This window comes from Ctenopharyngodon idella, chromosome 17 (genome assembly GCF_019924925.1).
Source record: "Ctenopharyngodon idella isolate HZGC_01 chromosome 17, HZGC01, whole genome shotgun sequence".
Taxonomy (NCBI): domain Eukaryota; kingdom Metazoa; phylum Chordata; class Actinopteri; order Cypriniformes; family Xenocyprididae; genus Ctenopharyngodon; species Ctenopharyngodon idella.
Genome location: NC_067236.1, coordinates 31,735,457 through 31,763,224, shown reverse-complemented (window position 1 = coordinate 31,763,224; position 27,768 = coordinate 31,735,457). Strand labels below are relative to the sequence as shown.

The following is a 27,768-nucleotide window of genomic DNA, read 5'->3' as shown; positions in this document are numbered from 1 at the left end:
TTGATCTGTTGAAAGCAGTTATTTTGAGTTAGATGCATAAATGTTATCCTCCTATTCAAAGTTTACATTGAGGGGTGCATACAACATATTTGCCCACCGGCAACTATAGTTGCTGCACATTCAAATACATTTTTTAAGAAAAAAAACAAAAACCTGGGGAAAATAAATGCAGAACATGTTCACATAGGACACTATTAATAGGAATATATGCATGAAATCATTCAGAAAAATTTGGGCACAAATGGGTTAAAACTACAATTCTAAAACTTAAATGATTTCAAACTGAAAAGCTTCAAACTACAAACTTTTAAAACTTCTTCAAACTTTCTGGACCAGCTTTTTCAAGCAAAATTAAAGTTTGTCTACAAACTGTTTTATCTAGTTGATTTTTATATTTTTATATTGTCCCTAAATATATACATGTATATGTATAAATACAAAACAAATATACACCGTACACACACATATATTACATAAACTTTATTTTAATCATGACTAACTGGCTAACAGGTTGAAAAAAAAATCATTTTTGAGTGAACTAACCCTTTAAATTGATGAATGGTAATTTGAATGAATGAATGTAATAATAGTTTTCCCTGAATTCTATTCCATTTTAATGTTACTTTATGAATTATTGAAATTGCAAAATTCACAGTGACACAGTTTCATGTGAGAGTCGCGTATGATCTTACTCTAGTTCCTCCAGTTTACAGTGAGGATTCTCCAGTACAGCAGAAATCATCTTCACTCCCGAGTCTCCTAGATTATTCCTAGACAGATCCAGTTCTCTCAGGTGTGAGGGGTTTGATCTCAGAGCTGAAGCCAGAGCAGCACAACCTTCATCTGTGACACCACAATACTCCAACCTGTAGAGAACAATGACACACTCTTCACTCTCTCAGATCAGATCAACAAGGAATTTCTCAAGATCACATTCAAACTAACAGTGTGATGATAAGGTGAGAGAGACAATGAGAAGAAAATGAATCAATTTAAAGATCAATAAAGTCAGTTTCCTCTGAAATCATATTCTTCTTCTTTTTGCCCCTGAACACAATATTCAGATACTGAAACTCTGACATCAAATTCTACTACAGATTTATAATAGTGAATAAGAATAATTGATATGACATCTATAGCTCTCCTATCAACACACTGATGTGAGAATCTCCCAAATACATTTTTCAGTAACACTTTTTATGAAGCCTGTGTTTATAATGCATTATAAGGATATTCTTAATGCATCATTATGTTTGTAGCGTGATCCATTAAAACGTACTATATATATATATATATATATATATATATTTCAATTCAGACCTAGATATTGTTACTATTACTCCACTAGGTCTGAAATATATTGTTCGCTGCAAACATGATGATCTTAAATTTATTAATTATTAATTTACTATTAATAAATGTGTAAAGTTGCATAAAATGGAAATACTCAATAAAGTAGGCTAACTATGTTACCTCAGATGGTTGAATAGTTGGATTCCAGAACCGGTAAAATAAAACGATATATAAGACAATACAACATTTACTGTAGGTGTAATGAAGGGCTGACAGCGTGAGGATCCATTTGCAGTTTCTTTATTGTGACAACAAAGCACAAGGCAGACAAGGGCAAGACAGTAGCGGAAACAGGGACAGGCTTGGGTCGAGGCAGGCGGCAGACAAACAGAAACTTTCAACAGGCAGAGTTCAGGGCAGGCAGCAGACAAACGTAATCCAGGAAACAGGCAAGGTTCAAGGCAGGCGGCAGAGGTTCACAAATGATAAACAGTCCAATCGATAGCAAGGTAACAGTCCACAAGAAAACGCTCAGTAGTGATCACCGGGGCAAATCAAGACTTCGCAATGAGGTGGTGTGTGTGTGAGTCCTTTATAGTCCAGGTAGTGTGCTAAGCTGTATGTGGCAGCTGGTGATTGGTGTGGAGTGTGCATGTGATTGGCAAGGAGGATTATGGGAAATGGAGTCCAGGAACTGACAGGAACAGACAGTGATCGTGACAGTAGGAGCCATACAGTTTACTGGTGACTTAATTTAAAAAACTGTTCTATTGCGCTTCTCATTCGCCGATTTTGGGTGCGTAAGATGTGAAGGATTCTATGGTCCAGTTAGTATTTTCAGCCCATAATGGTGGCCGCGCTACCGGAGCGCCATCTAGTGGCTGTTACCCAAAAAATATCAAAGTGTCACCTCTTGGGTTCTATACTCTTTGTCCACGATGACGAGGAAGTTTCAGCAAAAGAAAAAAATGATTTCTAGTCCTTGCATTAGCTCTACTACTAGATATATTTATGGAGATGAGAAATAAAAACCCGCCCTGTACAGCTATGATCAGCTGTTCGGCTGAGCTTTCGGTGTTGTTACGGAAAGGCCGAAGCTCATCGGTTGGTTCTTGTCACATGACCTGCGGTGCACTTGTGGCATTCTGAAAGATGTTTTCATCTCGCCGCGGCATAGGCGCGCCTGGAAAAACGAGCGCGCCGCACCGCATGTGTGTCGCGACCACGTCGCTTCTATTATGAGCGCGCTTGCTCAAATTATAGTAAAAGCACTCGCGCAAGTCGCGAGCGTCGATTTGAACCACCGAAACGCGTCCGATGCTACCAATAAACATTACCGATGCTCAAACAGCATCTTGGGCAAATGTGGCTCAGCTGTGTGAGCAGAAGCGCTGCAGGTGTCTGACAAGAAATAAAATAGTGTACAAATGTATTCAGGGATTGCATTTGTTCAGTACAGTGTTGTTCAGTGCAAGATTTTGATGTTATTTAAGCTAAAATAAAGTAAGGGAAAATATTTGCACTAACTGTTAAAAACTAATACTGTATATAACAATGATAGAGACACTGCTGTTTACATTTCTTTAAGTATGGCAAAAATATTTTAGTAATGAAATTTGAAGTAAATGAGAAATAATGCAAAGGAAAGTAAATTTTCAGAAATGTTGTGCTTTCTTGTGCTTGAATGTTAAAATGGCCCTCCTATGAGGTGTCAATCACAGCAACGGCCCCCAGCCAATTTGAGTTTGAGACCCCTGCTTTAAGGACTTTACACTTGCTTGACTAAATGAAGAAAATGATTGACTTTGACTTGAGATCCAATGACTCGAGACTTGACTTGAACTGTCTGACTCGAGAATGACTTTATAACAACTTAAATAATTAAAATGATTTTTATCAAAGTCATCACAGCGAACACTTTAGTTTAGGGTCCAATTCTCACTATTAAAGTTGCTAATTAGAATGCATATTACTAGGATATTGGCTGTTTATTAGTACTTATAAAGCACATATTAATGCTTTATTCTGGGTGCGAACTACGGGGGAGCTAGGGGGAGCTCGGCTCCCCTTAATAAGACATGGGCTCCCCTAAAAACATGATTTGTGAAGTTTTGGGGGATCTCAAAAAATATTGACGTGTTATTTTGACGTGCAATTTCAGTTTTGTGTAATGTGATCATCGTGGATTATTATGTGTAAAATTGCAAAAATATAATTTCAATAAAGATATACATGCTATTCTTGTCATGAGCATCAAGGTGTGGGGGCGCTGCGGTGCAAAATCCACTCATGTTTAGTACATGTTAACTCGAACAGCAAAGGAAGCTGATCCCAGGCCTGTGTTAAGGTGAGGCATGTTATTCGCAATTATGTGTTTGGGTTGTTATAGCTCTGCGTGACTCGATGTATTAGACCTAATTTAACAGAGGAATTCTGGTATTCTTCTGTAGCCTGACGAGTAACTTTAACCGTTGTTCTTGTGAACTCAAAGACAGCCTGATGCTTTGTTTATAGACTATTTGTGGGTGGCTGTTTGTTGTTTCACCTATCAATTCGTGTCGATAATGTATAATAGGCTAAATCCTGTATAGTGATTTATCCTATATAGTGCTTGCATAAAGCTGTTATGTATTTTTGTAACTCATTGTAAGCCCTCTTTTGAGGCACGCGCAAGCGCACGAATACACGAATACTTTGGGGCTTCCCCCAAAGTCCATGGTATAGTTCAAACACTATGACCGCTTAATCTTAATATCTTAACATATCCAATACCTTACTAACTATTAATAAGCAGTAGGAATTGGATCCTAAAGTAAAGTGTGACCTCATCACAACATCAGTTGATGAACAAAATAAGCTACAGAACCAGCGAGGTCAGAGTTTGCTCAATCACGTGACGCTGCAAAAGCACAGAAAAAACATACAGTGCGGTGAGTGCGCTAAATACAGAGGGAAGAAGAAAATCTCCCAACATTGTTTCTGTTGAATATAAACACTTCGAAATGGACAATATTTATAAAAGGAGATTTGCAGCATAAAAACTGTTAAGGGATATCGATCGGACACGACCATCACAACCTCCAACTTCAAAAAGGAAAGCCATGTAAGCGAACCTGTTCGTTAGTTAATTTGACTAAATCTAGAGAGAAAAAAATGGTCAAAACAGCATGTCTTTATACAATTTATTTTTCAATTGTAGCTTAAGGTTGTCAATAGATTAAAATGATAATTAATGATGGCATGTTTTATAATTAACGTAATGTAAATTCGCTGACATTTGGCACGTTTTATTGTAAATCATTGTGCTTTAATGCCAAATATTTCGCTCTTTCTAAAGCAGGATCAGACATTATTAGAAATGACACCAGAATTAATAAAATGCAGCCAAAATTCAAGATATGGTGCAAAATGGCCCTAGTATGAGCTTTTTATATTTACTATATGATATTTAAGCAATATTTCCAGAATATTAGCACGGCTGCTAATGTGATATTAATTTTATACAATAGTTCAGTGAACTAAAAGTTAATATTATAGTGACATTTTAGACATAATATTGTCAATATTCTCTGTTTTTGCTCTTTTTCTCCCAACGACAATATCTCACACAAGCCACAGCAAAAGAGGCATGTGTCTCTGCAGCACCAACACACAGTGGTGTTTCCTTACTGAATGAATCCGGAGTTTTGAACAAATCGGTTCAGTGATTCAGTGATTCAGTCACTTGCTTCGTTCCAGAATGAATCGGCCGTTTTGAATGAATCAGTTGAATGAATGCTTCTATGACTCATTCATTAAGACAGTGATTTACTGCCACCTACTGGCTGTTTTAATTTCATAATTAAAAGCGTAATTAATTTTTCCCCATCTCATTTTTTTTTCTATATTCAAAATTCTATATTAAAAAAAAATTATCTCAACATTTTTAATGCTGTTGTAACTGCAGTGTAAAAAATTCCCTTTTGGTTAGAAAATGGTTAGAAAATATCCCTGAAAATCAATTTAAGAGGTCAAATATTGGCTCTTAAAGTAAAGTTAATTTCTGTCACTTCCCTGTAGGTGACATTCCATAAAATATATATAAGCAAAGTTAAACATAATGACATTTACTAATAAACCAATATAATTAATGCATCACACTTGTGAATTCACCTTCAACATTTTTCATCTCTGATGGTCTGAGGGTGAGTAGATCAACAGCAGATTTTCATTTTGGGGTGAACTATCCCTTTAATTCTCTTTGCTCCTGGATTAAACATTGTCAAAAGTTATCAACCAATCAGAATAGACCTCCACGCCTGACCGATGAAAATGATACAGGAAATCTTATTGGCTGTAAGTGAAATGCACCAGAAACTCTTTTGAAATATCAAAGGTGGCTCTTTAATTTCTTTACAATGTTAGAAATGTTTCAGAATGAGGCATTTGTATGATTTGCACATATAAATAACCTAGTCTGTGTAACTGCATCACTACATTGTACAGACATTACAGGTCAAACCCCTCTGATGTTCAATTTATTCAAATAAACATATTATATGGCTCTTAAGACACACTGTATATGAAAAAATCAGTGTTGGCATTTCGAATTCCTCAACTGAATTAAGGTAATTTGTTTCATTTGTTTTTATTTAATGTTTACTTGTCTTTTTTGTAAATTCAATTCAGTTTGAAAGTCAGTTTGAAATCAATCTTCCTTGTGCTGCATGTAAGCTATTGCAACAAAGTTACTCTATTGTGAAGACAAATACACAGAGTGAACAAATGTTTAAGTGAGATTATTGTAATGGTAATTAATCAACGTTTAAATACGTAAACAAAAGCCTAAATTCAAATCTGTTCATCATATAAAGTGGATGTGTCTCTTCAGAAGACTTGAATTAAACCGCTCCATTCAAATGGATTACTGTTACAACGAGTCTTGTGCTTTTTGAAGCTTGAAAATAATGATGGCCTTGACAAAATGGATGGACAAAAATTGAGATATTAAAATATCTATATGGCAGTATACAGTATGTTGCGGTTTTCCCCATGGTATTGAAAATGATACTGAATATTGATATTTTTCAAGGTATCGTATTGAAGTTAGAAACTCATAGATCTATGATTTGATTGAATATATATTGGTACAGTAATTCATTAAATATCACCAGCTAAAAAGTAACCAGTAACTAGTACTCTGAGTAGTTTTTGAGAAGAGTACTTTGTACTTTTACTTCAGTACTTTTTGACACCAGTAATTTTACTCGTAATTGAGTATTCAGCAATGTAACAGTACTTGTATTTAAGTACAGATTTTCAGTACTGACAGAAGGAAGTTATTTCAAACTGGTCGCCATTAAGTGTAATTGTTCCTTTTGTATGCGATGGTGTGATTCTTCAATAAATAAATAAATAAATAAAATAAAGATCAATTTGACTGATAGCATTATTATTTTTTTTTTTTTTTCAAGATTTCTATAGATATCAAAATATTTTGTTATCGTGAATTATTTTGGTCATGATAATCATGTAAAAATGATTCAGGTGAACCACACTCCACTTCCCTCTTTTCAGCTGCAGATACACAGTTTGAGGCAATGCTCACGCTTCTGTAAGGGTGCTCTGTTTGAACAAGCATTACAAGATCAGTTGGATTACATCAAAATATTTGTGTTTTTTTGTTTGTTTGTTTTTTTAAACCCTCTTCACTGTAACCTGTGTCTGTTGTCTGGTTTGTAGTTTGTTCGGTTTATTTAACTTGAAGGGGTGGATTCTGGAATCCACTGCCGCTTCAATATATATCTTTTAAGTTATTAACCAACATTTATCTTTCTGTTAAATTATTTGAATGACTTCTTCAACGTATGTTAAAGCATTTCTTTTCCTTTTCAAACACTAGAAAATAATTTTGAATATTGTCTGTACCTCTCACTGAGAGAAAAGAACATGTTATCAGTACGTTTTGGGAAAGTTTCCTGCTCAGAGCAGAGCTCAGATCAACTTCAACCTTGAAGAAGCTGTGAATCATGTGTATCTGTGTATGTGCGCTAAGTGTTCTGTGCAGGTCCTTTGTACTGGTGGACAACTGGCACTCTTCTTGAGACCAGCAGACGCCATGTCATGACCCCAAAAGGACATCCAGTGCCTAAATCCAGGGTCCCCTCGTCAGCATCGTGACGAATGGAGATATGCTTCTGACTATCTGTCCATGTGTGGAAGATTTTTCTTAGCCAATCAGAATCATTCAACCTGAAGTAATGACGTAGTTAGTTGACTCTGTTAGAGTATAATTGTTGTGGAAATGTGAATGTACGCAGAGCGGCCTACGAACTCCTTGTGAGACTTGAAGCTGGCTTCTGCTGATGAAACTGCAAACTATTCTTCACTAAAATTATCTTCAATTTATTATTTTTGAACTCTGACTCCGGGTGTTTATTCATCATATCTGGTCTTTTGGGTCTTTAACTATAAAATTCCCCTACAGTTAATGGTGGAGTGAATGCGAGCAATCATTCTTCGGTGACATCCTCGACTAACCAACAAACAAGGTAGGAAGCCGTTTTATTATTTTGTTAGGGCTGTCTGGTTGAAAGGGTTGAGAGAACTGGGAAGTGAGACGGTGAGTTTACGTACACACTCAGACGTGAGTGTGGTACACCAGATCATTGGATACAGGCTGGTGTCACGCCATCAGAGGGAGATGGTGGGTGATAACTCCACTCCATTAAGGTGTTGGAGGAACACTGGAAGCCAGAGGCAGAAGGTGTTGAAATAACTCCTTCCTATTGAAGGGTAGGAGGTCACTAGTAAGCCGGTTTGCTACTAGTGTCTCATGAACCAAAGTTCTCTGACTCTTCCATTCAGACAGGGGCGCCCCGAATTTAGTGATTCAGGAAGTTAGAGATTAAGCTTTTAGTTAAATATGACAAAATACAGATAGGGATAGGGTTGTTTGGTCAAGGATGCATCAGGAACGATCCTGACGAAAATAAAGATTGTGACCCTAATTGGATTGGACCAGTATATGTAACTGTGATTTTGGAGTATACTTTGCAGTTTCATCACGCAGAAGCCAAAGCTGTGTTGTTCAAAGATCGCCGCTGCCATCTCTTTCAGGTGAGTATTAACTTTGACTAAGATATGGCTGACAAATTTTGAAACTTGATCAGTCCAGATACAGATAATGAGACAGAAGAGAGCAAACGCTGTAAGCAGATCTGCTCTGAAGCTCTCACTTAAAAGAAATTTGTTGAACTAATTAAGAAAATGGTTAGTCAGGGTTTTGGTTCTGATTGGAAAGTTAAACAACAACTTGACTGGCTACAAACAAAGAAAGAACCAGAAAAATTCACATTTTTAGCTGTTTGTGCTTATTCATGGATTTGTAAAATGGGCGGGGTACCATTAACCCCTGATGGAAAAATCCCAGAAGTAACTGAGGGATGGTTCAATCTGATTACCCAATGTGATAAAGATGACATGGAGTGTTTTAATTGTGGTCAGCAGGGCCATCTCGCCTTTAATTGTAAATGCCCACCTAAAAGGTGTAGACAGTGTGGGAAACTTGGCCATATTCGCAAATATTGTAAACAAAAGAAAGAAAAGAAAGGAACAAAAAAAGAGACTTCCACTCTGTCTGAGAATGGGCTTGTGAAACTGAGAAAGAACATGAGATAACAATAAGGTCATAAGATTGTAGTCTTAAGGAATTCCTTTTGAAGGAAATATCTATAATAATAAGTTTTATATTGAATGGACAAATACAGGTTAATGTAAAATTACAGACAATAAATCTAAAACGTGAGTTACAAAAATATATAAAGGGACGATTGGATGTTCTGAAAGTTTCACTTTATGGAAAAATATTTGAACCGTCTCAAGTATGTTTTGTAGTGTAAATAACTAAAATGATGTAGGACCTCCAAGTTCTAAATATTTAGTTTTTGATGGTCAAAGTGACATAAAGGGTTTAAATGGCAAAAATGGGATTGCCAGTTTCACAGAGACTCGACCTGATTGTAATTTCTAAATTCCCTGATATGTGGGTAAATGACAAATATAAAGCATGTCAAATCTGGCAAAGTTTTAAGCTGGGCCAGAGTTACAAGATATAGGTAAAGTTTGATGTTACAGGTTTATGAAAATGCAGTGTACCAGTCCTGAATGCCTCAAGAGTCTCCCTTTCTCTCATTCAAAGTCAGCTAAAAGCTGCTATCTGAGCTTGTGTCATAAGTGATAACAAGCTATTTATAGTGAAGCTCAGTGTCTCAGTTGAAAATCATGGACACAGAGATGTTAAAAGAAATGATTGCCATGAAGAGGGCAATTAGTTGTCAAATTTGTCAAAGGAAAACTCAATGAGTATAAAGAGGTCTTTAAAATGGTCATACAGACCTTGAATGATAGAAGTGACTATTTTGACGAATTTATTCTATGACCAGTAACTTTTTTGTCTCATCCTAGTCACCACCATGTGCAGGGCCGATGGCTCGAGTTACAGATGTAGCAGAACACTACACTGAATGGACAATTGTGAAAACTAAATTCACTGAGTATAATCTCAGCATTTTTATGTTGCTGCTACAGAGATGTCTCATGGATTTTAGTGATTAAATACTGCTGTCATTAACCTGTCTCCATGTTTTAAGACTATTAGGCAGTCCAATGGCTCTGGTGGCTCTTGAATGCAACTTCCCTAAGCTCCAGAAAACACACGATTCTGTTGAAGAAAACTGTCAAAGATTTCATAATGGGAAAGAGCGGTTACCAGTGTGCACGAGGTGATTTCTCAATGATGGGTAAGATCCTCTTTGGCCAGACAGGGGACAACCTAAGGCAGGGGGTCACCGCCGCCACTGGGCATCTACCCTGAAGGGAGGTGTTTAATGTGAGATGGGTATGAGAGTGGAGCGGATGTCTGTGAGGCCAGCAGCATCATTAAGGGGGGATGACCTGTGAAAGGTACAGCAGTCTGACCCAAAAATGTTCCTCTGTACCACTCACCAGAAACCGCATTCCTAGGATGGCTTGTTTTTCATTGTGACAAGCAACTATGTCAGGGGACAAGACCCTGAGGAAAAGAAGATTACTTATAAAGAGCTGATGGGAATGAGCTTTCAAGAGCCGACTGAGACCATGAGGTGATTGTCCGTAATTTCTGGGGAGACAATAGCAAAATTTATTAACATGATGTTGGTTGCTCTATTGGCAAGAACTGTATAGAAGTTTCAGATTCAGCAGTACTATGAATCCCTGAATCCGTGAGGCTGTGTTTATTTTGAACTAATGTGTCTATATTATAGTTTTTACTCCTGCAGGTCATTAGACATGGCATAGGATAATTCATAGACATGGTGGAGGTTAAAGATGAAGACTGCTTTTGCAGATTCAAGAGAAAGTTAAGTGAATTCAACATTTAAACAAGATAACCTCCTAGAATAAAATATTTGAGATTGTGGTAATGATTTTTATTTGAACAATATACATTTTCCTTTTAAAACTGGTTAATGATTATTCTGTATATAGTAATGAATTTAACATTACATTCTTTCTAAATTAGTCTTGTGATTCTGTTGAAAAGAGTATTTGTGCAGTAAGAGAGAGAGACTGCTGGGGTGGAGGCAAGGATGGTACTCTGTCTGTCTGTTATCAGCCTGCTAAAGCTTAAACAAAGCAATGAGATTAGAACGAAAACAACCCAGCTGACGTTTCTAAAAACAAATTATAGTGAAGAGACATGCTTTGAGACTGAATAAGAGTAAAACCTACAGGAAAAATTTAAATATGTTTTTAGAATTAAAACAAAAAGTAAACCTTGACAATGAGCGGTTCATATTCGTGTGAGTGTGTGTGATGGTGGCTGAACTTTATGTTTTGTATGTGTTAGTTTGGGGAAATATTCTGTCCTCAGTGTGTATCTGTCATTAACCTCTGGAATGAGTGTTTTATCATTACAGATGGGTTAAGTGAAACGACAAATTTTGACAATTCGATATTTCGGACTGAATCTTATGAGAAAACGATACAGAACATGGGACGAGCTTTAAGTGGATTGGATATCCAGCTCTGTCTGCTAATGGTAATTATGACTTTTGTCATTTATGATGTTGATTTGAATTACTCTCTGGATTTGTATGTTTAAGAACATTTATATAAATTGGGATTGTGGAATTGAAGATTGCCGTCCATGGGTTAAAAACCCTTGTCTAAATTCAACTGAGGGTCTAAATTTATACACTGTCTTCTTTGTTTGATCAGAATAATAAACGTAAACGTTATAAGATTTGACGGCAGAGACAAAGTGACACATTGGCTAAGTCACTAGTAAATTATCCAGAGAAACCCCTCAAATTTATGGAAGGCCGGTGGGCAAACAAAGGAGGAGTGAATATAACTGATAAAAGTTTTATTTTTTATCCATTAAATGGATGCATGACATTAGATGTCTAGAGAAATACAATTTATGTAATAAGGGTTGAAGGAGAAAGCAGCTATAAGGCTGTCTGTGTAACCTAGGGGTTGAGATTTGAGTAAAATAATACTTTGGTTTCTGCAAAACAGTAGAGATAATAATAGGACTGAGACAATGATAATATATTTTTGGATCTACAGACTAACAATTTGATAGAGAAATACCGTGACAAAATTATAACAAAAAGTAAAGCAGTTGAAATTAATGTGATGAAAAAAAGATGTAAAACTGTTTCAAAAAACAGCTTTAAAGATAATGTCTTATAGCACAAATTTGTATAATTTATAAGTGATATGGAAGATTATATTTAAAAAATATCTGTCCCTTTGTGTTTATGTTTATGATTTTGGTGCAGTGGCAAATCTAATGAGATGATAAGTATCACTGCCAAAGAAGAGGGTTAAGATTTTGGTCATTTAGCCTAAGCAGTTATAATTGACAAGACATTTGAGTTTAAAACTGACTTTAAAGGAAGTCTTAATTATTTGATTTTGAATGCTGTACTGTTGACATGGTCTGAGTACTGTCAAATGTTGGGAAAATTGAGTTTCGGATTAAAAATAATTAGGTATTGAGTATGATTAACAGTGATGTCATGATAAAGATATATGGCAGTCAAAACAAACAAGTTGTTGATATAATTGAATTTATATGTTTTGATGGTTATGTCATTTTGATGAAATGTTTTAAGATTAAAAAGTTTAGGTTTATGTATTTATTTATTTATTATTTTTTTTATGGGCTATAATGGATCTGTTGTGAAAAGAAATCTTAACAAAAGGGTTATTACGTAAAAGTAACAATTCTCTGTTTTATTGAAAATGATAATTGAAATGGTCATGTAAATTTGTTTTCTTTTCTTTTTATTTTTAAAGGTGTTTTTAAAAAAAAGATTTAAAAGATGTTCTGCAGTTAAGGTGGTACATGATATGTCTATAGACTGTAAACTGAAGGATGATTTAAGAGACTTAAAGTACTTGGATGGATTATGATGGGTCTTATTTATTTTTAACGTTTATTTTGAGTTAGACCACAAGTTTGTTTTTAATCTTTAAAAATTATCTATAAGGGGTATAGTGAAAGGAGTGGATTTACGATCCATCTTCTTGTATTATATAATAAATTGGAAATTATAGTTTTCTAAAAACCAGTGTATATATCCTGGTGTTTATGATTACAGGAAATGTCTGTATTTAGTATCTGAGGAGTGACTGAGGGTCTGGCCCATGCCAGGAATGCAGTAACAGTGCTTACTCATTTAGCCCGGCTTCCAGAGAATAAATATGTATTTGTTTTGTAGTCAAGGAATTTGATGATAAACCAAATAGCCAGGATTGATGTAAAGACAAATATGTGTAAGGACTGAAGGTCAATCATGCACTACGTGCTCTGTAGAATATTCTGTTCTAGTTAAGTCCTTCAACAGAAAACCTATTGTCTATTTTATACCATTTTAACCTGCCAGGGGAGCATGGGTCAACAATGTAAAATATTGAAGCGGCCTAAATTGTTAGACCAGATGTGGTGTTTAGGACTCCACATTGGCCTTTAAGGGGGACTGAAGGGGTGGATTCTGGAATCCACTGCCGCTTTAATATATATCTTTTAAGTTATTAACCAAGATTTATCTTTCTGTTAAATTATTTGAATGACTTCTTCAACGTATGTTAAAGCATTTCTTTTCCTTTTCAAACACTAGAAAATATTTTTGAATATTGTCTGTACCTCTCACTGAGAGAAAAGAACATGTTATCAGTATGTTTTGGGAAAGTTTCCTGCTCAGAGCAGAGCTCAGATCAACTTCAACCTTGAAGAAGCTGTGAATCATGTGTATCTGTGTATGTGCGCTAAGTGTTCTGTGCAGGTCCTTTGTACTGGTGGACAACTGGCACTCTTCTTGAGACCAGCAGACGCCATGTCATGACCCCAAAAGGACATCCAGTGCCTAAATCCAGGGTCCCCTCGTCAGCATCGTGACGAATGGAGATATGCTTCTGAATATCTGTCCATGTGTGGAAGATTTTTCTTAGCCAATCAGAATCATTCAACCTGAAGTAATGACGTAGTTAGTTGACTCTGTTAGAGTATAATTGTTGTGGAAATGTGAATGTACGCAGAGCGGCCTACGAACTCCTTGTGAGACTTGAAGCTGGCTTCTGCTGATGAAACTGCAAACTATTCTTCACTAAAATTATCTTCAATTTATTATTTTTTTAACTCTGACTCCGGGTCTTTATTCATCATATCTGGTCTTTTGGGTCTTTAACTGTAAAATTCCCCTACAAACTGTTAGTTTTACTTTCTTTTGCAGGATAATAATATATTTAGATCTAAATTTTCTTTTTTTTAGGTAGACTCCTCACCCCTTGCTTCTACTGCCGGCAGGATCTGACGGTTCAAGCAGGAATCTGTCACTGAACCGCCGGATGGGGTTTACGCCAAAGGATATTTTGTATGCACTATCTACATATTAATCCTTATTCACTTCCAGTCTTTATGATAGAGATGATCTTACCTCAGATCCTCCAGTTTACAGTGAGGATTCTCCAGCACAGCAGAAATCATCTTCACTCCCGAGTCTCCTAGTTTATTCCTAGACAGATACAGTTTTCTCAGGTGTGAGGGGTTTGATCTCAGAGCTGAAGCCAGAGCAGCACAACCTTCATCTGTGACACCACAATCCTCCAACCTGTAGAGAACAATGACACACTCTTCACTCTCTCAGATCAGATCAACAGAAACTTCATTATTAAAAAGAAACCAAAACAAAAGCACAAATCCCCATGTTTGATATGAGTTTTACTACGTTTGTGTGTGTGTGTGTGTGTTTGAGTGAGAGGGAAAGCTAATATAAAAACTGAATATAAGAAATTATGTTAACAAATTATCACATTAAATAATATGGAAAGATGATCACAGAAAAAAGATGGATGTGATGGTCATTAAGGATGAATTCATGTTCTTCATGTTCTTCTATTCATGTTTTTTTTTCAATTTCTAACACACTTTTCTCCAATCTGTATCACATTTTCAAAACTCTAAACACAATTAGCACAACATCCGTCTGTTGTGACCTTACCATAATTCATGTCGTTTTCACACAAAATGCAGTCAATTAACACGTTTCTAGAAGGCTTAAATTTCTTTCTGATCTTATTTACAAATGCTTAAACACAGCATGACAGAAATGAAGACCCAATGTTACAATCTTTAAATATAGTATAAAACCTACTTCTGTACCAACAGCAGCTCAAAAGTATTGAAAAAATCTAGAAAACAAATACTGAAACAATTGATAAGCATTTATAATTAGCAGATATTGAGAAATATTGAGAAATAGCAGATTCTAATCTCAGTTGGAGGAATAGTCAGATGTTGAAGCTCTTTCATTACATGGACATACAGTAAAATAGACACAGACTCATTGTTCAGTGTGGATGAAGAACAACACAGAGGAGCAGAGAGAGAAAAAATGTCTGGGTGAGGGAGAGGAATAGATGAAGGAGAAGAAGAGTTGGATCAGGACAAGGTAGAAGAAGAGTTAGGGGAGAGGAGTAAGATTGTGTGCTGGATTGTGCGTCTCTATAGTTTTCCTCTTTTACACATGATGAACCTATGAAAGCTTATTTCTGCCATGAATAGAAAATAAAAAGGCAATTGTGACTTTTTATCTCACAATTCTTACTTTTTTTCTCTCAATTCATATAGTTTTTATATCACAATTCCTTTGTTGATCAATGGCAGCAATTTCATTTAAATTCATGTAAAGCTTTTACTACACCGATTCCTCTACCACTGTTTCATATACGCTGAATATGTGGTCTGTGTAGGGCACTAACTAAGGGGACACCATCCCACCCTCTATGGGCACCATCAACACCCCACCCACCCCCAGAAAGAGATTTCAACCAAGAGGGCAACTGAAGTTCAGCATAGGGGACTCATTTGACCAGTGGCTGCCCTGAGCAATTCTGTTACTTTCTTCTTCTTTATTTCTACTGTACATTCTATAAAGTAAAGACTCATTCACTTTTAGATAGTCTGTTGGGATGTTAAGCATCAGATAAGCATCATTTCATCAGTTCTGTAGCTGGCAGGTCGTACGGCTCGATGCTGTTAATGTCAAGCATTTTCTCTAAATGACGCTGCTCGGCGCTGTTATTTAATCTCTCCTGATAGCGCCCCTTTCCTTTCACCTTCTCCTTCTCCATTTCTTCCCATAAAACTGCGCTGTAATTTATTTATTAAATTATTCTGCTCTCTCTCTCTCTGTTGGTCTTTATCTCGGGCTGCAGTCGAGGTTACCATAGCAACAGATACCGTATCCTGCTAATATGGCGGCGCCTTCCCAAAATGCAACGCGGAGTGAAAACATCATGACGTAACTCCTCATTCTCTATATTTTAACACTTTCGCATTATTCTGTAAACACTATTTCTGTAAAATGGCAGTTATTATTAATAATTAGGTCAGAATTTTTTTTTTATAATTATTAAATACATTTTTATATTAATTAGCTCTATAAAATCTACTATGTTTTTATTTTAGATGTATTGAGGCTCATTTGCTTTGTGTGGATATATTCATACATGCATTAACGTTACATTCATTAAAATCGTTCAGTTTACCATGGCGAGGGTAACGGTTGCTTCACGGCCAATTTCAAAGTTCTGTGCAACTGCCGCTAGAGGGTTACTGTAAAATTGTGTGATTATTAGTGGAGAACCGGGACGAAAGTAACGCGGGACGAAAGTAACAAAGCAATTTTCTCAGAGCTCTGACTACATTTGCGTTCCAAGTTAAGACACGTTCAGCACGCAACCCTTGACGGAGCTGCCAAACATCATGTGATTTCATCATTGTTTCCCGCGGTTAGGACCGGAAAGCAGTTTTTGAATACGGTAAATAAACTGCTGAAGCGGTACATTTTTTTCTAATTACAAGTTGTGTTTCTCATTTCATGTGTCACAATAATGATCAATCTACAGGTTATTTAGTGCTGTAACATCCTGAAGTTTGCCTTCTCCGAACTTTTCAGTATGAAAGTAAATCGGGTTTAAATGTCAGGAGTTCCTGTTGGGATGAAAGTAACACTTGTTTCTTTTGTCCCTCTGCTAATGTGGTGGCTTTCTCTGCGGTGCAGCATTTATTAAAACATGTTTATGTCATATTATACTAGCAGAATATGCCAAGAGTGAGGGTCAGAAAGACAGACAGAGGTCTGATTCAGCCAGATGTTCATGAGAGGGCGTTTCTGGACATATCTGTTGCTGATTTCTGTATGTCACCATTTATTCACTCAATCTGTTTACATTTACCACAGTCACATTTAGTTTTTAGCCATACCTTAGCTTTTCCACATCCACCTATGAATTTTCAGTGTTTCCATTCAGATGTTTTTATGAATTTATATTTTGAATTTATGCATAAAAACAGCTGGATTGGAAACATGACTGTTACACTATGTTGAGAATTTATATTATGCTAATTTAATTTAATTTTCATATTGTTCATACTGTTGAAAAATGTTTTATAATATAAATTGACATTGCCAGAAAAAATATTCTAAACAATTCAAGTTTGTTCTGTCGGGTTACTTTTGAAACGTTTGATGAAACTGAAATTCTCAATTTTAAATGAAAATGTAATTTAATATTTTTTTGCAAAGATAAAGGACAAAATATGTTTGCAGTTACATATTAACAAGGTCATAGTCAGGTATATTTAATAAAAACAAGACTAACACAAAAAATCTAGCTTGTGTTGTTGTTACTTTTGACCCACCTGTGTGTTACTTTCGTCCCAACTGACGGGGTTGAAAGTAACAATGTGCAATTTATGTTCAAAGTGAAATTATACTGAAGCCGTTCTACATTTGTACAAAATACCACCTGGTATTGATAGACCACACCTGTGAGTTACTGACCACAGCAAAAATATATCGCTGTCTAAAACATTATCTTTCAAAATTACATTTTTGTGAAAAATGGTAGGCTACTTTCGTCCCTGCTCTCCCCATACTTCAAAACTAAAGTCTTAATAATTATTGTACTAGTAGTAGTATTACATTGTCATTAAGAAATATTTAATACTGTACAATAGCAATACAATAGTAGACTACATAGTACATAGTAATAGTAACATGGCTCTGTTTCTGTTACAAGTTAAACTGAACTTTTATTTTGACGGGTTGCTGTGATCTTGAAGTTTATGTGTGTATATGATATGACAATAGTTTTTTCTCAAATTAAACGGTAAAATGCTCATGAAGTGACTCTCAGAGCAGCTCTAGAGATGAAGTTTATGTGTTCATGTCTATGTCGTTCCGAATGGCTCTTTAATATAACTTTGCTACATGCACTCATCTCAGTGAACGTCTCACTCAAAGTCTTAGTTTTTATTCTGTTATTTATTCCATTCAATTTAAGGCGCAGACGTGACGTAGACGTCACACAGACTGCATCAGGCTGAAACTAGCAACAAACTCCTGCGTTGCGCCGGGTGTATGATAGAGCCCCAAGAGTGAGACTAGAAGTACAGCCATATCATGTGACATTCCAGGAAATCTCTTAACATAAACAATGATCAGAGATCCAGAGATCACTATAACATGCAGAGAGAAACGGTTTGGAGACAATAAACACATGATTGCAATAATATATGGTTTATCTAGAGCTGTTCAACGATTAATCACATCCAAAATAAAAGTTTATGTAATATATGTGTGTGTACTGTGTATATTTACTTTGTTTATAAACACATACATGTATATATTGAAGAAATATTTACATGTATATATTTATATAATTTAAATTATATATAAATATTTATTAAGTTGGCTTGAAAAAGCCCACTCACTGATCTTCTATTTAAGATTATTCTTCTTCTTCTTCTTAGACTAACATTTCTAAATGCTACTCCTCCTAGACTGTTCAAGCTGACTCGAGTTGCCTTATCTTTTCAGACTGATCAGACTTACGGTTTTCCTAAAAATGCTGATTAAATCTTGGAAAAATCCCATTGACTTTCATTGAACTGCCTTGGCTGATCTGAACATTCCGTCCAACTGTCAAAATTCAAATTCAAACACACAGACTCAATTAAACTGCCATTCCTGTTTCTAAGCCATTTAAACTCATTCAAACTCATTAATCTATCTATCTATCTATCTATCTATCTATCTATCTAAATAGATCTATCTATCTATCTGTCAAGCTAAATCTATCTATATATCTATCTATCTATCTATCTATCTATCTGACACCCTAGCAACCACCCAGGATACCTTAGCAACCACCATGAGTACCCTAGCAACCGCAGAGCAACACCCTAGCAACCACCCAGGATACCTTAGCAACCGCATAGCAACACCCTAGCAACCACCCCGAGTACCCTAGCAATCACATAGCAAATTAAAATCTATCTATCTATCTATCTATCTAGCTTTTAAAACTACAATTCTAAAACTTTAACTATTTCAAACTGAAAAGCTTCAAACTACAAACTTTTAAAACTTCTTCAAACTTTCTGGACCGGCTTTTTCAAGACAACTTAAAGTTTGTCTACAAACTGTTTTATCTAGTTGATTTTTATATTTTTATATTGTCCCTAAATATATACATGTATATGTATAAATACAAAACAAATATACACCGTACACACACATATATTACATAAACTTTATTTTAATCATGACTAACTGGCTAACAGGTTAAAAAAAATCATTTTTGAGTGAACTAACCCTTTAAATTCATGAAAGGTAATTTGAATGAATGAATGTAATAATATTTTTCCCTGAATTCTATTCCATTTTAATGTTACTTTATGAATTATTGAAATTGCAAAATTCACAGTGACACAGTTTCATGTCAGAGTCGCGTATGATCTTACCTCAGTTTCTCCAGTTTACAGTGAGGATTCTCCAGTACAGCAGAAATCAGCTTCACTCCCGAGTCTCCTAGTTTATTCCTAGACAGATACAGTTTTCTCAGGTGTGAGGGGTTTGATCTCAGAGCTGAAGCCAGAGCAGCACAACCTTCATCTGTGACACCACAATACCTCAACCTGTAGAGAACAATGACACACTCTTCACTCTCTCAGATCAAAACTTACAGGGCCACATTTCCCAAAAGCATCATAAACCTTGTAGAAACAATTGTATGAATCATCCTAAAATTACAGTCTGTTTCCCAAAACCAGGAGTGTGTTTGTGTAAATGTAATTAGGGAAGCGTGGGGCACAACCTAAAGCGGGGTTAGTTGTAACACACATGGTTTAAATACTTCCACACATGCTAGCATGATGAAAATTAGTGTATTTACTAGTTGCCATATCGGCAAAATATAGAGAAAAAAATTGCGCCATAATTCAGAAATCTTTGGAAGATATCACTGAATATTTATTTAACAATAGCAAAAGTGTTAATTTTTCATCTATATTTTTTTGTTTATTTAAAATCAGACAAATCTGCTATTATTTTAATCTCCAATCTGTTAGTTCTTTAATGTTTCACTAACTAGCAGAAGACACTAACCAAGTTTAAATTCCAGTTGCACAGATCGGGTTCGTTGTAACACTGCGTTACAATGTGCTCCGCTATTAGAGCTATGCTATTCTATACAGTTACCAATACAATTGGCATAATTACCTTTTATGAATATCTGTTGAGATACCATGAAGAAAAGGTGAATAAAGACTGAGAGGAAGAACCTGAACATTCATAAAATATTATTTTAAGCAATGTTCAGCACTGGTACTGGCTCGTCTAAAAGCTGAAGTGATTTTTATTTATTAGTTAAAGTATAACTCAATATTTTAACTCATTGCTAAAGTGGAATAATCTATCAAAGCATACTGATTAATCAGTGTAATAATCTGCGATTAGTCGATTAATCGATTATCAAAATAATCGTTTGTTGCAGCCCTAGAAAGAAATAATAATTGTCTTTTAATGATAAAATATTTTAGTTTATCATGTATATTATTTTGATTAGATCAGATAACATTTTAAGCTGTCATATGGTCATGTTACAGTGTGCCCCACCTATGGGGCATGTTGTCACATTTCACTTCTCTTCTTTCGGGGTAAATAAAGAAAAAAGCATACACTGCATTAATGACATATTTGTAGCAGACATGTGTGAAATTAATGTGGAACAAAATTAATTCTCTGAACCCTAAGTAGATTTACACAAACTGAGAAAGTCAAAAAGCGTTAGGTTGTGCCCCGCTCTCCCCTAGTTAGTGTACTTAAGGTTGTGACTATTTTGTACCTGTTTCTGAGTATCAAAGTTATTAGCAACTTTTACTCTCTACTTGACTACATTTTTTAATAAATATGTACTCTTTACTCTAATACATTTGTAATGAGTTATGCAATTATTTGTTACATTTTGCATGGCACCTAACTTTTTCTGCTGCAGTTTATTTCTGCTACAAAAAAAAGCAATATTGCCATCTACAGGACATTGAAGGAACTATATCTTGTGTGCTTTACCTTTACTCACCCAAACTTGTCAACAAGGCTACTTTACACAAATGTGAGTGCATGTGCAGGTAGTTGCTGAATCGCAGGTGTTTCATATTTGAGAGCATATATGAGGACGTGGTTGCAGCCGGTGATGAGGCCCAAACCAGGACGTCCAGTGTAAGCAGACTTTGACTTTTTAATTTTATGTATCCATTATATTGAAGAGAACTTTTTGAAGGATATTGGTTTCCTTATGCTCTTTTTGAGCACCTGAGCCTAACTGAGATGTTTGTAGATGTTTAAAAGGCTGTTGTGTTTACCTTGATTTATTGCAATTTTGAGGTGTTCGGTTTTATTTTGATTTTAGAAAAGTGACGTGGGGTGACGCGTTGCTAAGATGGCAGCGGCCTCATTTTCACTTCAAAAATGCTCTTCAGAAATCTACGGGTGACGTCACATTCATATTGTTTTACAGTCTATGATGTAAATCTGTGGTGAAAATTGGAACTGCAGCGTGCTGTCATAGAGCGCCATTGGGGCAGATTTCAGACTGCTGCTTATTTTCACGTTACCTTACATAAACCTCACTCCAGACCAAGACGATATCAGTCCGCTTCAGATATGTGTCTGCTTCAGGTCAATAACTAGTTGGCATATCTGTTCTTCCTATGTGGAGTAGCGTATCAGATTAATGAAAGTATAAATCTTTTAATTTAAACGTGCTCATGTGAATAGCCTTTATACAGTAGTTCTGTTGTGTTTGTTTTATGTTTGTTCTGAGAAAAGACGTGACTTTGTTTTCCTCACTGGAACTTCTAACTTGTAATATTCTAAAACAACATTTGGACACAATAAATACTACATTAAGGCAATTCTAAGATGGCATTCTATGCGTTTGTCGTGTGAACTAAAGTCTGTCAATCATCGATAGAGCGCCACCCTCAGGCTGAATAACGCAAGGACATTAGAATTCTGCCAAAAGTGTGTCTGATGTGTTCAGCGATCAGGATATAAAGCTTACAAAATGTTTAAAGTGTGAATCATTGAATCATTCATTCAAACGATTCGTTCATTCACCGCCGTGTGTTGCTCAGACACGCAAATCAGTCCTGACTCCTGCAGCTTTGTTTGGAAATATTTTTGTTGGCGAAATAGAGCGAAAATAGGCAATATTGTATCTAAAATGTAAGTCACTAAATATTAACTTCTTGTTTTTTGATCTGTTGTATAAAATCAATGTCACATTTGTAATCATGTTGATATTTGGAGAAAAACTGCACTCTTCATGTGATATTGATTAAATGATATAAATATTTAAGACATATACAGATGTACTTTTACCTCCTTATCTTCAATATTGGGTGCATTACAAATGTTTTAATCACGCAGTGAAAGCGTGCACTCTAAATGCGCCAGCACTCTAGTCTAACCTACTAGACTAACGTTACATCACGTAGTGTATGAGATGCGTACGACTCTCTGTGTTTGTTTTTGTAAAGTGAGAGAAATACTCGATATTTTCAGATCGCATATCGTTAAAAAAACAATCACAATATTATCTCACACCCCTATAACGGACTCAATATCAGTAGCGACTCCTGGCTGAAAGTTTAGGTAGGGCAGATTGGGCTCAGCGCTAGATTATGATAAGCTTTGTTCCTGAAAGAATCAGCCGTTTGAATGAATCAGCTGAAACTAATGACTCACTCATTGACAGTGACTTGCTGCCAACTGATGTCACATTTAAATTATCTTTTCATTTTAATAATTTCAAAATATCAATATTCAGCGTTTTATGTTTAAAACATTATATGCATTTGTAACTGCAGTTTAAATGCATATAAAAGCACTTTAGATGCAGTTTCTGTGTTTCCACTGCATTGCAAAGATTAATTTTGTTGATATTGATTTCATTTGATTGGTAACAGCCCTAGTGTATCTTATTGTTCTAATTGAATTTATTGATTAAATGACACAAAAGATTTGTTAATTAATTTGATACAAAAGATTAGGCATAAATTTAATTAGATTAAAAAAATAAAGGTAAAAATGGTAAAAGGTAAAAAATCACTTTAAACTTATTGGAAAAGATAATTTCAGTCACTGCTGCAAACTAACCACCGCACAAAATATGAAAAACACACTCAGCAAAATATCGTCTAATTATTGCTATCGAGAAAATCTCAGATAATATCAAGATATAATTTTTTGTCAATATCGCACACCCCTAGTCCGTTAGTTTGCTTTTGGCTATAAGAAATATGTAGGCTATAGGACCCTACGTGAAAGTGCCCGCTCACTTTTGCCCAGGCCCGGCCAAAAATAAAATTCTGCCTACGCTACTGCAGCCACGGATCAGCTGCGCACTGCAAACGCGACATACGTGAAAGCACAATATGCACGTGCTGCTCCTGCAACGCATACGTACTGCAGACGGAGTGTGTGTGAAACAGGTGTAAGTACTCACGCTCTGTATGAGCAGCAGCTTTATGTGTTCCAGGTGTGTGTGCTGACTGCGCTCAGAACCGCTCTCAGAAACCATGCGCACGTATCGAATGAGCGCTGTTTCACTTCTTACTGCACAATGTTCTTAAATCGTAAGGCTTAAAAGTGCATTGCTTCATGAGACCGTGTAATAACTCCACATTGGTGATGAAATGACTGTGACGCTAAAGTCTGACATAATCAATTATGCGTTTGGTTGGTGAGATCGGCCTGTTTTAGTGACTCCTGATCGATTCATAAGCTGTGTCCCAATTCAGAGGCTGCATCCTTCGAAGGTCGATATGAGCGTTGTTAGATGGGACGGTCTAGCCTCTGGAGCACTGATCTTAGATTTATCTGATGTACCCATCATTTCACGACAAACGAAAGCCACATTTGGAGGAGTCTTCTAATTGTGACAGCCTTCACTGTGACACACTCGACCTTCAAAGGATGCAGCCTCTGAATTGAGTCACAGCAATAGAATCTGATTATCGGCCGATAACGATCTGCAGTCGATCGATCGGAGCATCCCTAATTTTAAACGATCTTTATTTTTACTTTATTCAGTCCATAAATCCAGAGAATCAGTCTTTTAGTCTGTGCTGTTTTCAGTTGATGCACTTTTGATAAGAAAATCTCAGCTTTCAAATTCTGTCAAACGTATTAAGAAATTCAAACAATAAATGTGTTTTTAGAGCTCTTTAATGTGGCTGACAGATCGCTGTAGTGTCTCAGTTCAAGCAGCAGTGCAGAGCACGAGCGAACCGGTTATCTTTTCCTCTTTACTACTAGTTATAGCATGAAAGAAACATGGATAATATTAGGATCGCCTCAACTCACTGCAGAGAACATACATTTACTTCAGCTAAAACACATTAGCTAAAACACAGAGTCATTTTATCATGTCTCAGTTTGTAAAAATGAACAGAAACACATTTACAGTAATGCTTTTACAATAGAAGCCTAGCAGGTCAGATAGGTGGAGGGTTAAAAAGCTGAAGTGTGACGCTCATATTTTTTGTTGAACCATTAATTTATATTTTTAAGTAAAAAAATGTTATAAAGTTTTCACAGTGATGATTGTTCTCAGTGTTACTTACCTAGCTGATCTAGTTGCTGTAACCACAGGCAGCATCTTCTGAAGAACTTCATCTGCTGTATTTACTGCGTCACTATTTGAAAATAAAAAAATATGTTAATTATTAATGCTAATAATAACAATTAATACTATGAGTAATATTGTAAGTAAATATTACATTAAATACCTTCAATAAACACTGCTTTAAAAAGGACATGTGAAAAAGTTTTATTAGTATCTAACTGAAGAAGTTACTGAACATATTCTGCCAACACAGATTTGTTTTTTCTTTTGTAAGACTGATGCTAGACTGATGCTGGGCTACTCTTTGAGAAAACAAAGGAAATTAACATTTGAACTCTCTCTTGCAAAATTAGCATCCCCATCCGAGACACAATCACACTGAGTCAATCACACCTCAGCATTGCCCTAATCTTCATTCCTTTTCTTCGTTATCATACAACACTATACATGTTTGGTATCATTTGAAATGACTGGTACAAAGGTCTAAAGGTCAAAAGGTCGAAAGGTTTAAAGAGATGTTGCAGGAGGCTCGGGGCGATTCTGTAATCAGAGTCTAGGACACTCAACAATGTGCAATTTTCTACTGTCAGGTATGCATCATTTTACTCTTTTTCTGAGCATTTGATGTTTTGTATTGATCATCTTTGAATTGATTATGTAATTGGCATGATACATTTACCTGACTAATAAATTGTTACATTTGGCTTTATTCTGACTTACTCTGAAATTATTGACTTCAGCAGATAACGATGTATCCGTTGTTACCGTAAATCTACGACCAGGGTTCAGTACATACTAGATCTCAGATTGTATGGAGCATGGGGCACATCTGGCGAGATTCTAGATTTCTGACTAACTGCTTGACTTTAACTAAGTTGTTATTCAATCGCATTCACTATATGGGGCTAGACAAAGGTGTACTGGTCATAACCTCTGGTCATTGCCTCTGCTTTAATTAAGTTGTTATATAGTTATATTATTAACTGTATGGGGCCAGATAAATTACTATCGAGGGGCGACATTACCTCATAGTACTGGTCATAACCCCTGATTATCGTCGGAGCTTTAACCAAGTTTTTATATAGGCAATTGTATGGGGCTACATGGGTACCTTTTAACAATAGCAAGCATGGGCAGCATTGTTAAATTGCTTTAGCCATAACCTCTGCTTATTGATCAGACTGAAGAGTTTTTGATCGTGGGCCCGCATAACAGCTGGTGCGAGGACCCTGTGCGACTCTGAGAACCGAATGATACAATAAGAGTAAAGAGTTAAACAGAATAATCAAATGTCTAGATAAATTATCATATAAATAGTCAATAATCAATTGCCATTCCAACCTAAATTTGAGGTCATAATAAAATGGAGTCAGATAAACGTTTAATTGGAATTAAACTACTTTGCCACACTGAAAAGACCGAACGCGCAAGAAACCTTCCCCGTCCTGTGGGAAACCGCCGTTGGGCCGATTGGACGGGCCTTACACTTTTTCTTGTCAGTGTTGTTGTGGCAGGTCTATTAGTCTGCATTCACACTACAACACTTAGTGACAGATCTATTTTGACATATCAGATTTTTTTTGTCCTGTCCGTTGCTATGGTTATCACTATGTCAACCGTCGCAATTTCAGGAGAGACATTTCCAGAAGTTCCGGGAGTCTCCTGCATATTGATATTGGGTGTTTCTCGAACAGTCCAGTCCTTCTGAGGCTTGTAGACTCGAGTCCTCCTCAGCATTAAACACTAGAATGAGACGCTCTAGTAAGTGTTCATGGCTACGTCACACATGGTTCCGCTCCAACAACACAAAAATACTAATAAAACTTTGTAATAATTTTGTATTAAAAACGTCTCGGGTTACTTGTGTAACCCTGGTTCCCTGAATAGGGAACGAGACGCTACGTCATATGACGTTATGGGAACCTTCTGCGTGATTGCGTCGTGAAGCACTCTTGTATCTAACCAATGATGAGACGAGACGTCAGAGGCGGGTGACGTCACGGACCAGGAAACTATAAAGCATACCCAGAACAAAGAACGCTAGCTTCTGGATTATGGCTGAAGCAAGACGCTCACAGGTATGCCAGGGATACGGCAACGCGACGTAGCGTCTCGTTCCCTATTCAGGGAACCAGGGTTACACAAGTAACCCGAGACGTTCCCTTTCATGGGAACTGTCGACGCTACGTCATATGACGTTATGGGAACACTGTCCCAACTACGCCGTAGAACCAAGTACCTGTCTGTTATCTTGTAGACAGAACTGACGACCCCGGAGTGGAGCCTATATCCAGGTTATAAAACCTAATAAATGTGTGCTGGGATGACCATCCAGCTGAATCACATGTGTCATTAATGGATACTCCTGACATTAAGGCCTTTGAGGCCGCCATACCCCTAGTAGAGTGGACACGGACAGCTAATGGAGATGGCTGTCCGGTCGCCTCATAAGCAAGTGAGATAGCCTCGACCACCCACTTGCTCATTCTCTGCTTAGATGCTGGGCCTCCTTTCTTAGGAGACCCGTAACACACAAACAATTGATCTTTTTTACTCCACAGGGCAGCTCTGTGGACATATGCATCTAAAGCCCACACTGGGCAGAGCAGATTGAGTTTCTCCTGATCCGAAGTTGTAAATGTAGGAGGATAGAAGGCCTGAAGTACGATGGGACCCGGGACGTTGGTGGGGACCTAAGCACATAGCCTGGTCTAGTGTGCAGGAACGCTTTGACCATTCCAGGTGCGAATTCCAAACACAAAGGAGCAACTGAAAGTGCTTGAAGATCTCCTATTCTTTTAAGAGATGAAATAGCCAGTAGAAATATGGTATTTAGGGTGAGGAGTTTCTCTGAAACTTCCTCTAGTGGTTCGAAGGGAGCCTCAGCTAACCCTTCTAATACCACGGCCAAGTCCCAGGCCGGAGTCCTTGTACGTACTGAAGGCCTCAGCCTCAGAGTACCAC

General features: G+C 36.5%; 1 protein-coding gene across 50 annotated transcripts in view; it reads right to left on the bottom strand.

Annotated features, from left to right (window-relative positions):
• LOC127498610 (NACHT, LRR and PYD domains-containing protein 12-like) overlaps positions 1-27,768 on the bottom strand; it is a 362,780-nt gene that overhangs the window by 184,948 nt on the left and 150,064 nt on the right. For 45 of the 50 annotated variants that reach the window (XM_051868195.1, XM_051868176.1, XM_051868180.1 and 42 more), the window contains 3 exons: positions 19,637-19,810; positions 14,262-14,435; positions 693-866 (listed from right to left, as the gene is read on the bottom strand). In XM_051868195.1, the coding sequence (XP_051724155.1) occupies positions 693-866; positions 14,262-14,435; positions 19,637-19,810 (522 nt within the window). The remainder of the gene's footprint in view (positions 1-692; positions 867-14,261; positions 14,436-19,636; positions 19,811-27,768) is intronic. The other 5 variants (XM_051868196.1, XM_051868199.1, XM_051868197.1 and 2 more) reach the window with 1 other exon arrangement.